This window comes from Cyprinus carpio, chromosome B23, assembly GCF_018340385.1.
Source record: "Cyprinus carpio isolate SPL01 chromosome B23, ASM1834038v1, whole genome shotgun sequence".
Lineage (NCBI taxonomy): Eukaryota > Metazoa > Chordata > Actinopteri > Cypriniformes > Cyprinidae > Cyprinus > Cyprinus carpio.
Window position 1 is genome coordinate 12,890,837 of NC_056619.1, and position 17,009 is coordinate 12,907,845.

Genomic DNA, 17,009 nt, shown 5'->3' on the forward strand with positions numbered 1-17,009 from the left:
CCCTCCACACGCACTCCATTATCCTCAATCTTATTCTCTTTGTCCATCTGTTCTTTACTCTTCCATTTTTACCTCCTCCCATCCACCTTTACTGCAGTGGCCTGTATTCGTTACACTGGTTTCAGGCTTTCAAAGCGAGACATGGACTGCATTGGCGTAAGAGCCTGTAGGGAGTAGCATAAGCTGCTCGGCTTTGATTCTAAACACCTGCTCATGGCCCAGACATTTGTACGATGTTGACCAAATGCACAAGGATGGGATGATTCTTGTTCTATTTGTGTGTTACAAACAAGCTAGAAACATTTTTATCTTATGGAGATGAAATCTAACCATGAACCGCCATCCCATGGGTCATTTGTTTTCACCATGTCCTGGTCTATGCACATGTTATCAAACCCAGCATCAGCTCTGCTATTCATGTGTCAAGACATATCCGCAACTCCACACGCTCTGCAGAAAGCATCATTGTCATATGAATGTCCATAGAGTACACATGTATATTGATATTGAATCCTTGTCCATTGGATGTCACAGCTGGCTTTCTGTTTTTTTTTTTCCTTTTTTTTCATTTATATAATGTTTATTAAAATGATAAATAACTATAATTATAAATTAATTTTTACATATTTTTTTATCCATATAAGACTGAGTGCGGCTGCAGTTTTGTCCAGACATCTTCTAGGTCAACTTTCCTTATTGCTGCAACAACAGCATTCAAACTGGGGCAACCTGGACAGAAAACTGGAGCACCAACAACTCTTTCCTCTTTCTGTAAAGTTTCCAAGCAGTTTTTGTACAAGACAAATGCAATGCTAAAAGATATAAAGTCACTCACAATGAGGGAATCAAAAACAGTCAAGCAACAGCCTTAATGGGCAGCGCCATTGCATGAACTGAAATTGTAATGTTCAATGAGAAAATCTATAGCATACATATAAATCTCATTGATTTATGTATTCAAATTAGACATAATAGTCCCACATTTGTCTGTTTGAAATTAGTTTAAAAAAATCTAATACGTATCCCTAAACTGTAAATTAATGTCAAATATAAAAAAATGCTATTAAAACTACATACCACACTGATAGGATAAGTTGGGAAACTTGAATATAGGCCTATTTAATATCTTTATTATTTAATATTTTTATTAGTCCAGGGAAAGTACACATACAGTATTCATGCCTGACTGATATTGTAAAGTATATGAATTTAAGTATTACGTTTTGCATGTAGAAAAGCTTGTGTAATGTCACACATAAAATAAAGCATAAGCATTTGCCATTGAACATTTAGTAGCATGATTACCAATCAAATAAGCCAGGCATAAATCACCCCAAAACCATCTTTGTCCTGTAAATTCCTCATATTCTTACACTCGGTCTGTTGTCACCTGGATGGAGGATGGTGTCAGGAGATTGATTTCACCCCTGTGGGTCGTTTGTAATTGGTTAAACTGATGATGTTACAATTCACTGCCTGGCCCCCTCCTAAATTGAGGAGACCAACACACAAACTCAAAGAAGCCTGGTATAATTGATTAGCCTGAGAATCAACTGCTGCTCTTTTTAGAAAGAACACAAAAACAGTTCTTATTGATCAGCCAGTAGTGACTAATGACTGGTAAATGTTAAACGTCTCTTTAGCCTCCACACAGCACTCTGTAACAGTTTCAATCTCTCTGAAATTATGTAAACCCCCAGAACTGGGATCCTGCTTTGACGGTCATACGTAACTGGCCAATCAGAGTCGAGTATAGATTTACGGACTCATACACGGTCACCAAGCTGTCTGAGGCATGCGAGACTACAACCACCCCTCCTCTCCTTGTCCCACACCCAGCATACTCGCACACCTTGCAGCAGGAAGGAGAAAAGAAGTCCGCACGGTTGCCAAGGAAAATGAAAGTAGAGCACCTTGAGCAACTCAGACGGTGAAGTTCCCACACCGCGCTCCATCAGTCAGGTGTGTTTCCCATCGCGCTGTTTTCACCAATAAAATGACCTTTACTGGTCACCTTCAGAGGGCGACCGGTCCTCACGCAAAAATAAGTGTGACAGCTCTAATAGTTACAAGCCAAACGCGATTCTTTCGAGTCTCGTGAGCAGCTCGCGGTGTTAATTGAATTAATATCGCGAAGATGCTGCTCGTGAGAGGATGGTGCGCCACTCGCATCCGGAACAAGCGCAATGCCCCTCCGCAAGGTGACCAGTGTGGGTACCAATGCGAGCTACACACGCTCACAGAGATGTCACACAAAAGCAATACAACTATAAGGTAAATGTGCGTGGGTTTTGCTGATTTTGTAACAAAGCGAGAGTACATGACACATTTTCTGTGCAGGAAAATGTCAGAACATCCTGGGAAGTCATACGGTCCACCACAATCCAAAGGACAAGCGATGGTGAATAGTCAACAAAACACCTCATAGATGAGAAAACGTGAATAATTAGACAACTGATAGATCGTTAAGGCTTCAATGCAGTAGTTTTACGTGCTTGACAGCTATCAAAATACATGACGGAGATCTGCATTAGAAAAACATGCAGCGACAATTTAACAGTATGGCAGAGAGAACTGCCAACTGTTACCATGGCAAAGACATCCTGATGGGTGTAAATATCTGATACTCACCAGGCCATGCTCCAAGGACTTTGGTTTGAAAAGGGAACAGCTATCCTGGAGAAACACAAGAGGGCTGGATTCACTCAGTAGCTGTTATCGTGTCGTCCTTTATCTTCCAGGTGTTCAGCAGTGTGTTTACTACGGATGGAGATGATGGATCCTAAAATAGTGCAGTTGTTGCCTGGTTAGATGAAGGTTCCGCAGAGGAAAAAATTAGAGATGGAGAGACATCGTTTTGAGATGACTGTCCCGACCAGTGAGCCAAAAAGGTATATTGTTTGTTTTTTACTCTTCTTCTTGAACGTGTAAATCAAAGAGGCGGTGAAGCGTGGTGATGCGGTATTTGGGTTTTCTATGCGATGTGTGATGAGAGCCCCCTCGCTGAGCTGCGCGCTGAGGACCGTGGACGCAGCATCCGCGCGGGCTGCTATGCGCGCGGATGGAGAGGACGGAGAGGAGGAGGGTGGACTCTTTCGCTGTCTATCCCCACCCTCAAATCCCTCCTACTCTGCTCCGTTACAGTGCGATCACGTCAGCTCACACAACATGCCACATGCGCCGAGTTCAAACCTCCGAGTTAATGCAAGAACAGGACGGAGAGGTGCTTTGGGTCATTTCACAGGTACCATTTAGCCTTTTTTTTTAAGTAAATTATTTAAAAATAATAATATTCTATGAGACAACGAATGTCTAAAGTGCTAAGAAACTACTTTGTCATCTCAAGCTAAATTATGTAAATTAATGTAAAAATTACACAAGGTTGATGGAAGCATGGTTGACTAATGCTCAAGGTCAAGAAACTGAAAGGTGTTCATTTTTACTGTACATATTTCCACAAATATATATGTTTGCACAATAAACTGTTAAATAATTTAACTTAATAACGAAGTGTTCATTAACTTACCTTAATAATACATAAACTTCAATACAAAATGGTAAAAACAAATGGTAAAAAAAAAAAGCGGAAGTACTTGTCCTTGAGGGGTTCATGTCCACTAACAAAGAAAATAAATAAAAGCACATGTAGGGTGTTTATTATATATACCCTAGATAGTTAGATATAACCAAACTATATATATAAGGTATATTTATACATCTAAAACCTGGTTTCACAGACAGAGTTTAGAATAAGACAGGATTAGGCCATACCTCAATTAGGACATCTAAGTAACTTTTTTTTAAAACATGCTTTAGGAAAAAACAAAAACAAAAAAAAAACACATTACTGGTGTGCATCTTGAGACAAAACAAGTCTGGGACTAGGTTTAAGCCTTGTCTGTGAAACCAGGGGAAAATGTTTAATTAGTAAAATACAGGTGTGTGAATTTTTCCATATATATTTTCCTTTTATTGGTTAGATAGATAGATAGATAGATAGATAGATAGATAGGTATATGGTTAGATAGATAGATAGATAGATAGATAGATAGATACTAGTGCATCTAATATCCAACTATGCAATTTTGCTTCAAAGCAGCACACAGCTGAGGAGCAGTCTTTCTATGATGTGTATTTGATTCAAATCTGGACCATAATCCTCTTGGTGTCCCTGGTACGTCTCACCTTCAAGTTGTGTTTTCAATTCATAAATTCAGATGCCCCATCACACCCACGCAGGTGTAATTTTCTAGTTTTCTCCAAGCACACAGGGCTCAAATCTAATAGCCCTAATGCAGGAGGCCTCTCAGACCAGCGAGAAAAAGCTTTTATGTGCTGACGAGTGCTCAAGTGGGCCTCTCCTGAAGCCTTCATATGCAAACACACATACACACAGGCACTAAATGCTCTTCAGCAGATGTTCACGTTAACTCGAAAGCACAGAGGGAAATACCAAGTATTGGATGACAGTTTTTGGTAGGTTGCACCTATATACTATCAACAATATACTCCCAAGATGAAGTCTGACATGTCTAAACTGACAATCCATGTTTCACTGTCCTTGCAATGGACATGAGAAAAAATGCATGCATTGGCTGATTTTGCATGCCTCCAATTGCACACTCTTCAACACCACATTTTTCTTCCCTACTTGTGCACATGAGACTGCTCAAACTAAAATATTTGTGAGGCACGTCCGGGAAAGCAAAGAGAAAGTTTCAGATGAGGAGTTGTATCTATAATTCAGAGGTGAGGGTTTAGGAGATGGCTGTCCCTCTGGGAGATACCGTGCATTAGCCCTGCAGGTAGTGCATCCCAGCCTTGGAGCACAACCCAACAGATGGAGTCTCACTGTCAGTCAAAACACAATCCGCCAAATCGCGTGTTACATCTCGCCGCTTTACTGAGGAACTCCATCCAAAAGCTACCCAAGTGAAACCGTTCCATGTCTGTGAACTCCAACCCACATCTCCAGGATTCAACATGAATGTTATTGCATCTAAAGGCTCTCTATTCTGGGATGGATATTAGATTTGAACCATTCACCATTTCACAGCTATTTCAGCAGTGGATGAGTAGAAAACAACTTGAGACTAGTATTAAAGAGATAAAAAATAGCCTTTTACTCACCCTCATGTTGTTCCAAACATATGCTTTGCTTTCTTCAGTGGAACACAAAAGAACTGTTCAATGAACAAAAAGAACAAAACTAAACCGCACTGACCTTCACTGTATGGACAAAAACAACATTGAATCACTTTTAAAATATCATTTTTCCACAGGCGAAAGTCAGTCATAGAAGTTTGAGATAATATGGGGCTAAGTAATTGATTACAAATTTTCATTTTTGCATGAACTATCCCTTTAATGGTCCCTTCGTTAATCATCCCATTTCTACTGCAATCTTTACCTGTAACTACTCTTGTTTCTAATTCCCTTGCACTTCTTTCTGTTTCTCATTATGCTGTAAATACGAAGAGATACATTACAACACTTTCATTTAGCTTTTCTTAAGCACTCTCTGAATTGAACATCAATAGTTTGAGAGTTGATTGATTTGGCTGCACTCCCAACTCTGGCAGGATTTCTCTTGTCAAGAAGAGAAAAACGCTGCATCTTTGGTCTGCAACAGATATTTTAGTACTTCCAAAATGGGAGCAAGTCAGGGAATATTCTAAAGGGGAATGAGCTGTTTGCAGGTTGGATGGTGTACTGAAGAAACTGAACAGTTTGAGGCATGATGCAAAACTTTTGTTCTGGCTCAAGGATGCAGTGATTTGCAGGTTGAATGGCTCGTTCACCAAAAAATAAGAATTGTCATTTATTCACATCTCATGTTGCTACAAACCTGTATGACTCAATTTCTTCAGCTAAACACAAAAGGGGATATTGTGAAATACTGTTTTTGTCCATACAAAGAAAGCCAATGGGGTTCAAAACAACATTGGACTACATTGGCTTTTATTGTGTGGACAAAAACCAAGTTTTTTTTCCTTCAAAATATGTTCTTTTAAAGTTCCATATAAAAGCAAGCTTGAAATATTAAAAATGTATATGTAGAAAATAAAATTAACCTAGATTAAAGGGATGGTTGATTACAATTTCACTTTTGTAACGTTAGTTAGTGTGTAATGTTGATTTTTTGTGTTATTTAATTTTTTATTTGTCACGAAGCTAAAAGTTCAATGCAAACAGAGATAACGTCAGATATAAATTCTGGTAGTTTAATGCCTACAAAAACAGCTGGTAGGGGCTACAACAAGTTACTTCCCCATGACGTAACAAACCCAGATAAACCCCGCCCTCAGGAAAAGGCAGCAAAGGGGGCGAGGCCATGCTGTGCTGCTTTAGAGAAGAGGAAGAGAAAACTAGAGGTGCACACGTTTCTGTCTTCTAACGATTCTGGATTCACAAGTTTCAAAATCAATGTTCTAAAGCAGCGGTTCTCAATTCTGTTCCTCTCGTCACCCTGCTCTGCATCTCTCTCAATCTCTCATTCAGATCACCAGCTCAGCTCCAACAATGAACTGTTACAATTATACACTTATTTTCACATAGCTATGAGAAGCATTAAACATGGATGCATGTGCAGTTGCCATACTGTATTAAAGCTTTAATCAGGATAAAACCGTATATTAAAGGCTAACATTAGGATTTACATATAACAGCGTATCTAAAAGTATGAGACAACAACAAACAAAAAACATAGGCCTACCATTAAAAGCTGTGCTTGCACAGGTTCTGCACGATCCTCTTCAATAATATCCTCTGCTTCTCAATTGGGCTCAAACTGATAAGCGATATTAATGACGGGATGTTTAGACGTGCACTAGAGGCGGTTTAGCCAATCACAACACACTGGGCTAGCTAACCAATCAGAGTCCATCGTGTATTTCTGAGGGAGTGGCTTCATAAAAGCAGGAAATGATCAGAGCGTTTCTCAGAGAAGGGACAGAGCCACGTAGAATCAAGGTAAATTATGTGAAAAATAATGTGTCATTTTTTTTTAAAGAAGCATTAACACATGTTAGACTGCACCCCATAAACACAATCAAGCCTAGAAAAAAACCCCCAATAAATTACCCCTTTAATAAATCATAAAATTGTTAGCGCCTCATGCTGAATGCATTAGGTAATGTTAATGCATTTAACCATATATTAAAAATGTTATTAAAATAGTGGCTAATACAAACACAATTGGACTCATTTTGACAGTCACTAAATGGATAAAAAGAAAAAAATATCTTCTTTCAAAATAAATACATTTCAAATTCCATATAATCAGTAAGTCACACAGGTTTGGAACGACATGAGGGTAAGTAAATTATGACAGTTTTCATTTTGGGGTGAAATGTTACTTTAAGAACCTACATTTTAAATCTTGTTTAGTTTTTATTTCCAACAGGTTTTTTTTTTTTTTTTTTGCAAATCAGTTTTGACTGTGTTAAAAAAGCTCCAGAATTATAAAAAAAAAAAAACATACTTCATCCAGTACAATTACAGAAAAATGGAAAAGAGGAATGTTAATAGAGTAACCTTGAGAGGGAGAAAAGAGTTTAGAGTGATCTGTAATGTGAGGCAGTGAGGAGAAAGGACAGGAAAGAGAAAGATTAAAGACTACGAGATGAACACCATGAGAGAAAAGCACAGAGCCAAGAATGCAACAAAGAGGCTTGCTTTTACACAGGACAAAATCTTGGATTGGGGGACACAGATTGAAAGAAGAGAGCCAAGAGAGATGACAAAGAGAGTAAGGTTAGAGTCACAATCAATCCCATCCTTCCTATTCCCAGCACTCTATCCCATAGTGAGGGCCATGCTGATGTTTTATTGATGGAAGAGAATCCGGCTGCACATGTACCCTCTCCATAATTCATGATGCCCAGCATTAGGGCCTGCCTGCTGAGAGATGTGTGTGTGTTTGTATGTACGTAACTGTGTGCACGAGGCAAGGAGAGGAAGAGAGAAGCAGGAATGTTTAGATATTTTTCCCAAATCTAATCCATAAAACTGCTTACTGCAGAGGAAATTCATCCATCTGCATTGATGGCTGAATAAACGATAGGGCGAATTGTAAAATAACATTTCACAGTAAGTTTTTTCTTAATTCATTACGTATCATAAACTAACAAAAAACAATGATTTTTACAGCATTAAATATGTTAAAACTGTTGTTATTGTTTGTTCAATATACTATTATATTATATTCTATTATACATTAAAAATATGTTAGTTGACGTAGAAATGAAAATTAATCAATATGAATAAATGCAATAAAATCGTTAGTGCATGATAGCAAATGTTAACAAATTTAACCATATAATAAATTTGATTAAAGTTATGCAAACAAACAGCCACAGTTGTAATATCCTAAGAGTAATTAAATACACTATTTCTAAATCATATTAATTTTAAATCCTAGTTGTTTTTTTTCAAGATGTAGATGACTGAAATCTGATGCCAAAGAAAACTCTTAAAACAGCAGTTGCAGTCACCGGTCAACTCAATTCAGTAAGCTACAGGGGAAACAGCTGGTTAACATGTTAGCAATGACTGATTTGGTAAATAATGACTAAATTAGTACATTTCCCCGACTGCAATTATTTGACGTGCTGAGCTTGACAGGTGTGCTATAATGAAGTCTCACATCTGTATGTTTCAAAGGCTCCCTCCACAATAGCAGTTGCCATAGTAACTTATTAAGATCCACTCTAGAGCGATGTCCTGACCTAACTAGATCCAGAAATTTCATCATAGATCATAGAACACAGAACATCATAGATGAAAAAAAAAACTACAAAGAAAGACTATTTACAGGTTTCAAAAAGCATTAGTCCAAAAAATGTTTATTCGTAATTTCATTTTTAAATATAGACTTAGAATGAACCTGTCAGTTCATGTTCATCTTTACCTGAGAATATCAAATGTTTACGTCAGTAAAGAGTTTTTGAAGTTTGAAATAGAAGTCTGGTGTCTAATGAAACTGTGGTGCTTTGCTTTACAGCATACAGTAATACTGCTTTAAGGAGTTACATAAAGAAGCCTACCGGGACAAGTTCTGTAGGGAGAGGAGGAGAGTAATTAAATTAGGAAATATAAAAGAAATGTCTCAGATCTAGCGTTTACCTCAGAATTTAGCTCTGGGGACAGGATGGCTCTTCTTTTGTTTCATTCTTCCTTCAACCAGCTATTCCATCTCTTTTGTAATTTCTCTCTCCCTCTTTAGGGGGAAAAATAGCACAAGGTAGGAGAAGAAAGTAGGTCGGTGGCTTGGAATTGATTGATGAGGTGTGGCTAAAGTCTGGTTTTCATAGTGCCACTTACAAAGCCTGCTCCTATATATAAATTCCTCTTGATAAGCCTATATAAACCTTCATGTTCTGTAATGTAATTAACAAATAGAGCTCATTAGGTTACATCACAACGTCAGGAGAAAGAGGGTTCAATGCATGTGTTAAGATGATCGTCAGATACAGCTGAAGGTGTTGGTTTCTGCATCAGTGTTTTAGTACCCGCTTCATTCTTTGTCTCTCAGGTACACTTGGCCTCCATGTCATAGAGCTGCAGTAATTCACTCATGATGGTCTCAATCTGAGCCTTGGTGATGTCTGCACAAACAACCTGCAGGGAAACAAGCAAAACATCAATGCAGATCGCAGAGTTCATCCATCTGCATGCTATATTGGAGAAGACAACTAAATATTAGTTCTGAGGCAACTAATAATAGAGTCTAGTCTCTTGTAGAGCTGTACTTTATGCAGTCTAGAGAAAAAAGCTGCTTCCTATTTCAATTTCCTCTAAGAGGACTTGCTGTGGATACATTTTTACCTGAAATATCCATTTAAAAGTTACTGTAAACAGGAAACCCAACAAAGGCGAGAGAAAGATGAGGAAAAATGGTACATTCATTGAACTAGATTTATAAATATTTGTTATTTCACGAAAGTACCAAAAGGCTAAATTCTGCTAGTTTCAGCCTCAGATGGAATACCCATATGATATGGAAATTTGATAGTGTGCTGATTATTATATTTAATAATAACCAATAATGAATTATACAGTAATGGCCAACAGTGATGTCTGAAGAGGATATTTCACACACATTTGCCTTCAATGACCCTAAAAGAACAAAATATATTGCGAAGAAAAAAAAAAAAAAAAAAAAAACTAACTTGGTTAAGATACTGAACTGAAAGCATACTACAGCTTATCATGAAATATAGGTTTTATTTTTTTTATTTTACAAAAATGCATAGAAAAACAAAAAGCTGTAAGGAAATAAAGCATACATTGAATACAATACAATAAGCAACTGTATGACACAACTTGTCAGGTTTTATTGCGTTATTACAAATGAAACAACTGAGCATGTACATTAGTTTCACACGCCAAGCAAAACTACTTAACACGCTTACAAAAGAAAATGTTTGATAAAGGCAAAGATGTCAGACATCTCTTTTTGCCCCTACCGTATTTTGTATTTATATATTTTTGCATTCATAAGATGTAACAAATATATTAGCCAATATTCTGGTATCACTCCAGATCTCTACATGTATCAAATAACACCAGTCGTTATATACTTTTAAATACAACCGCAGAAAACAGCCTTTCATATCTCAATTATTTAACAAGATTAAGCTTTTTATAAAGTACTTTTTTAGAAATATAAAATGGAAAACATAGCAAAGAACTGCCTGTGTGCCATGGATAAAAGTATACGTCCATTAATATATTGATTATCTTAATATTGCACACAGGTTTTTAGCACCCCATTTGGAAACAAAGTCTAGCCAAAACAAGAAAAGTACTCTCCTTTTTTATGACATAAAACCAATTGCAAACATTGCCTCAAAATTATTTGAATAGATTTTCCACACCATTATTTTGCCATATGTCAGATACACCCACTCTAAAAACAACAAAACAAAACAAAACTGAGGCTGATCCCTTTACGTGAGAGTCAGATGCTCTCGTCTTGCCTAAAAAGCTTCAACAAGTGACTAGAAAAATTAATCATAGTCTTAAGGCTAAATAAGTCAGAAAATGGAAGACTAAGTCTATTGAATTCTAGTGATGGCACTTGACAGAATTCTAGGAAACTGAAGCTAAGCAAGTGGTTTTAAGAGACTTGAAATGTATGAAATGGTTTGATTCTTTTTAAATATTACTTTAGGATGTCACCAAGGTAACAACTTGTGTGAAAGACAATGATATTTCTCCCAGACCAGGCAGCAGCCATTAGGTGCCCTTATTGCCATGGGAACTACTTCCCGCACTCTAAAGGTTACTCTTGGCTCTATTGATGCCTGATCTGGCTCTGGCACCAGTGAGACTCAAACTAGTCAACGTTCAGTCTCGGTGACTCAATGCAAACACAGCATGACCCAAATGCTGCCTGGACATTTTATGTTTTTTTCCACATGAAACTGAAAAAAAAAAAAAAAACTCCTACCTGCCACCACTCCAGTTCTCCTCTGGGGAGCTGCACTCCATATGTCTGGAGAGCAAGATAGAGGGAGGTGAGGGCAAGGTGTTGAGGCTTATGGCGGACACACACAGAGCCATGGTAACTGTCTTTTAATACAGCCAGGGCCGTCTCTGCGATGGGGGTTCGAGACCAGGCGTGGCGATTCAAAAGACTCCTCACAGAGAGCAGGTAGTGCAGCACGTACTGGGACACAGCAAAGTGAAGTTTGTTAGATGGAGATGTTACTACATAGCTTTAATTTTTTTTTTTTATTTAAGCCTTTTTTTTAACCTAATATTTATATATTTTATTTTATTTCAGCTTTACATTGATTGACAAAAATTATATTAATAGTTTTGAGCTTATGATAATAACCCTGCTTTACAGTAAGAAGTTCATGAAGTTCACTATAGTAAACACTATTTACTATTTAAAATAACTGCTTTCTATTTTAATTTATTTTAAAATGTAATTTATTCCTGTGATTTCAAAGCTGAAATCTTAGCATCATTACTCCAGTCACATGATCCTTTAGAAATCATTCTTATATTCTGATTAGCTGCTCAAAAACATTTATTATTATTATTATTATGTTTAAAACAGCTGAGTAGAATTTTCTTCAGGTTTCTTTGATGAATAGAAAGTTCAGAAGAACAGCAGTTATCTGAAATAGAAATCTTTTGTAACATTATTTATTTATTCATTCACTTTTTAACGCCATGCCAGCATCGAGGCTATTTTCATGGCGATCTCTGGATAAATTATACAAGGTATACAATTAACAAAAGGTTATAAAAGACATTTCAGATGTACACTAGACAAAAATTCTAAAATACATTCAGGGGATCCATTTTTAAATAAATCAGTTAGATACACCTCTGAACAAAATTTTACTCTATTTACATTAAAAACAGTCCAATCCAATAAAATATGTTTGACAGTCATTTTAGTTTGGCAAGTAAGGCATGATGGTGGTTCTTCACCTTTTAATAAATATCCATGTGTAAATCTTGTATGACCTAAAAGACGCTTGCTTTGTTTTGTAAAAATAGATTTGTTTTTTATGTCTTGATTTGATTTTAGTTTAGTAAGAAAAGATATTTCTTACACTAGGATTTTTCTAATATAACTTCTTTTCACGACATTTATCCCATTCCATCTGCCACATGTCATTAAAGGGATACTCCATCCCAAAATTTTAATTTTGTCATTATTCACCCCCATGTCGTTCCAAACCCACTGATGGCAGATGGAGTATTCTGATGATGCTTTTCATACTTTCCTGGACCTTGACACTTGACAGTCTCAAACCTCCCTGTTTTCATCCAAAATATCTTAAATTGTGTTCCGAAGACGAACGAAGCTTTTACGGGTTTAGAACGACATGGGGGTAAGTGAATAATGACAAAATTTTCATTTTGCGGTGGAGTAACCCTTTAATATAAGAGTTTATCACAGGTTGGACATTACAAATAGGAATTTGACACTCGGAAATATTCAGTTTGAGTGCTTCTTCTGCAGTGATATCTCCTTTCTCGTTACCAGAAAAACCCATATGTCCTGGAACCCAGCTGAAGAAAATACTGAAGTTTTTTTGTAACATTATAAACGTCTTTATCATCACTTGTGATCAATTTAAAGCATCCTTGCTAAATAAATGTATTCATTTCTATAACCACCCCCCCCAGCTTTTGAATGGTGGTATAGTGTATAATGTTACAAAAGCTTTTTATTTCAGTAAATGCTGATCTTTGGATCTTTCTATTCATCAAAGAATATACTCAACTGTTTTAAATATTGATCATAATAATAATAATAATGATATCTGAACAGCAAATCAGTATATTAGAATGATTTCTGAAGGACCATGTGACTGGAGTAATGATGCTGAAAGTTTAGCTTTGCTCACAGGAATAAATTACATTTTAAAATATATTAAAATTTAGTGCATTTATTTTTTATTGTAAGAATGATTTTTAGTTTTAATTCTTTTGCTGTATTTTGGATCAAATAAATGTAGGCTTGGTGAGCAGAAGAGACTTCTTTAAAAAACCATTAAAAATCATACTATTCAGAAACTTGACTGGGAGTGTATATTACTTATTTTAAAAGCTTGAGAACAAGGTCATTATTGCATACATTACCTTATGTGGATGCTCAAAAGACACTTGGAAGTTAAGCTGTCGAAGGATAAGGAGCTCACATTGTACAATACTGTCCCTCAACTCCCAAAACTTCCAATCCAGTTCCATCGGTTCACTCTCTGGGTGAAAATACCTGGATCAAAGAAAAAGAGTGGAAATGACCTACTATACATGAACTCTGAGAACTAAACTGTGACTTAATATCCTCTCTCATACCTGTGGCAGACATTGATGATATCTCTTGTCCTGAGATGCTGCTCTTCTACTTTGCCTGCGAGGTAGATGGCAGACATGGCCACTAGATAAGGCTCGTAGACCTGCAGACTGGCAGACTGGAAGAACCTGTGATACAGCACACATGCTGTAGCCATGGGCACAGATCTCATGCCTAGCTTCACTCCTACAGATGCGGAAAACATGGGATCACAAACTGCACTGAACTAACAAGCAGCTGCAGTGACGTTAACTTACATCCTTAAGTTACAATTTCGACAGTTACAGAGATTGAATCACATCTCTAAAAATTTCAGAAAAACTGCAGTTACCAGTCTCGATGATAAACCGACAGACTCTGAAGTGTGTTTTGGAGTCTTCCGCATCTTGAGCACTTCTTCTGCCTCTCGCTTCACTGACGGATCCAGATGCTGACGCCTGCGTGCTCATTTCACGGCTTGCAGCAAAATGGTTACAGTTTCAAAGCGTGTACTTCAACATATACTTACTGTTCGCATACATTTTTGAACAACAAACTTAACAACTCCATTTGTATACGTTGGTTGTCCAAATACAACGCCGTGCAGAGAGCTTGTGACTTTCCTTCAGCGGATCGTTTAGCGTGCAACGAGCTGAATGATCTCTAGCGCCCCCCACGTACGGGAGGATTCAACTGAGCACCGAAAGAAAGCGAAATAATTATTTTATATATATAACTATTATATAACATATAATATATGATATGTCACTTTGACAAGTGAGCATTTTAAAGAGTCAAAGAATATGAAAAAGTGAACTAACGTTACCTACTGGAAAGTATCATTTCGAGTGGTTGCTAGGAGACCACTGCCAACACATTCGAACGGAAAGATGTCGACTAGTTACTCTGCAAACCAGGTGCTTAAATTCTAACTATTCTATATATATATATTTGTATTGTATAATGGAATAACCTTGACGTATTTAACACATTTATGGTGTTTTCTGCAGTATCAAAGTGCCTTTAAGTCGCAAAAGCTCCAGAATTGGACCATCCCAAAACATTTCAAAGAGGTAAGTTAACTTAACACAGTCAGTCTCATTGGTAAAGCCGTTTGAGCTCGAATAAATGTCAATTTAATCGTTTCCAGAAATGTTTGCAAAAGAACAGCGTTTATTTGAAATAGAAATTATTCATAGAAAACAAATCCTTTTGTAACATTATCTTTACCGTCACTGTTGACTAATTTAATACATCCTTGCTTAATATATATATGTATATATATTTATTTCAAAAACAATCTTACACCCAAACCTTTGAACTGTAGTGTACACTTTAGTGTTACTGAGTATTTCCGTTACACAAACAGTGAACCATGCCAAGCAGAAGCAGGCTCGTCAGTCAAACAGGGCACAACGGAATGTGCAAACAATATAAAAGTGTTTACTTCAAGTCCCTTTTCATTTAAATGATGCAGTTATACAAATTGCACTGGGTGGAGAGAATAATTGCCTAGCTCATATTATAAATACTTGTGTTTGGTCTATTTACTTTTTGTTCCTCAAAGACCATCAGCAGCAGAAGGCCACACTACATTTATAGCCACAGACCGGGGCCGCCTTCTACCTGGTGTCAGAACAAAGGTTTGTTTTGATGATTTGCACGACTTGCATGAAATTTAAATGTAATTACCAAGCTTAAAACGTTTTGCAGCAGTTTAATTTTGCTATTTATAAATGATTTCATTATTAGAGTGAAAGTGCATGGCCAGCATTCCAAGGCACATGGGATTTACCTCGGTATATCCCTCCTGCTTCCATAAACCCCACTGCACGTTCACGAAAGGGCCAGGATCGCCTCAGGACCTGGGGACAGATGAAATTCGCCACAAACCAGACTCATGAGGCCCCTGATGACAGCCAGGCTACAAACAGAACCATTTACAATGTGGTGGGTATTTAATATCTCCTACTTTATGATGCTATGGTGTTATATTACATTGCTTTTAATAATTCTGACTAAATAATATGCTTACAGGAAAACATAAATGTGGACCAGCCTGCAGAAGAGTCAAAAACGCTAGTGAGTGACCCAGGCCGAAATGAACCAGAGAGGCCCAAATCACATCACAGCCAAGACCAGTCTAAACCAACAAACCAGCATGCTCAGTCTAGCCCAGTAAACCTTCTTGAAAACCAAACCCAGTCTAGACCAGGAAGTCACCACAGCCAGCAGGCTCCATCCAGACCAGCCACTCAAGAGAGCCAAGCTGAGTTAAGACCACCAACCCAGAACAGCAGACCAGCATCTCAGCAGAAATAACACCATTTATAATCAAATTTTAAAAGTTGTTCCATTAAAAATGGCATTATGTAAGCCTACCACTTCTTCGAAAAACACTTTTACTTTACAGATATTATTATTTTTTGTGTTCCATTTATTTATAACTGTGCTTTCTGTTTGTGCATACTTCAATGTTTGTGTCAGAACACATTAACTGAATTGTTTCAATGAAGCTAAAGCTGATTAGTTTTACTAAATGGCTTTTGTAATGGAATCTGCTTTGATGAAATACTGAATGCAGAGTCAAGTATTGCCAGAAAATATATCAGAGTACCTTGATATCTGTATTTTAATAATATCCTTTAAAAAAAAAAAAAACATTGCAAGAGATTTTAAATAGTTTTTGTTTATTTGCTCAGTAATACAATAGGCCCCTTAAGACACAACATCAGCTTAATTCACTAGTGATCGGTTTATGTTTTTGGTGCTTGGAAGCCAATGAGTGTTTTGTGAGCAGACGCTGAATGCTTGGGGAACTGAAGGGGAACTTGCAGGGTTAGTTCACCCAAAAACCAAAATTCTGTCATCATTTACTCAACCTCATGTCGATTCAAACCTGACTTCTCAAAGATATTTTGAGAAGTGTCTCGTTTTTTTTTTTTTTTATAATAGTCTAAACAGTGGGAGTCAGTAGTCTCCAAATCTGTGCAGTTACCATTCTTCAGAATATCTCCTTTTGTGTTTTGCAGAAGAAAGAAAGTCATGCAGGTTTGGAGTGACATGAGGGTGAACTATCCTTTTAAGAGTTCCTCTAAGTCAGTCATCATGGGCTCTAAAGATTAAGGCCCTTGTTAAAACATTCTACCATTCTCTGTTGATAAACATACAATAAACAGCTGCATATTCAAATCACAATGGT

At 37.1% G+C, this 17,009-nt stretch overlaps 3 protein-coding genes across 4 annotated transcripts in view; 1 reads left to right on the top strand and 2 right to left on the bottom strand.

The window, feature by feature from the left end:
• atp2b3b (ATPase plasma membrane Ca2+ transporting 3b) overlaps positions 1-3,147 on the bottom strand; it is a 51,720-nt gene extending 48,573 nt beyond the window's left edge. Inside the window, exon 1 of the mRNA XM_042750597.1 lies at positions 2,632-3,147. The gene's annotated coding sequence lies outside the window, so the exon portion shown is untranslated. The remainder of the gene's footprint in view (positions 1-2,631) is intronic.
• Positions 3,140-17,002, top strand: cfap126 (cilia and flagella associated protein 126). Of its 2 annotated transcripts, none has more exons than XM_042750595.1 (5): positions 3,140-3,244; positions 14,818-14,880; positions 15,373-15,450; positions 15,560-15,757; positions 15,845-17,002. In XM_042750595.1, the coding sequence occupies exons 1-5, from the start codon at positions 3,176-3,178 to the stop codon at positions 16,127-16,129; spliced, it is 693 nt and encodes a 230-aa protein (XP_042606529.1). In that variant the 5' UTR covers positions 3,140-3,175; the 3' UTR covers positions 16,130-17,002. The 2 variants fall into 2 exon arrangements, with proteins under 2 accessions (XP_042606529.1, XP_018951253.1); XM_019095708.2 differs by lacking the exon at positions 3,140-3,244 and adding an exon at positions 14,561-14,724.
• ccnq (cyclin Q) lies at positions 8,830-14,448 on the bottom strand. Its single transcript, XM_042750594.1, has 5 exons — positions 14,160-14,448; positions 13,831-14,014; positions 13,615-13,747; positions 11,456-11,674; positions 8,830-9,621 (listed from the first exon to the last, which is right to left on the bottom strand). The coding sequence occupies exons 1-5, from the start codon at positions 14,275-14,277 to the stop codon at positions 9,532-9,534; spliced, it is 744 nt and encodes a 247-aa protein (XP_042606528.1). The 5' UTR covers positions 14,278-14,448; the 3' UTR covers positions 8,830-9,531.
• Positions 17,003-17,009: the final 7 nt, after the last annotated feature.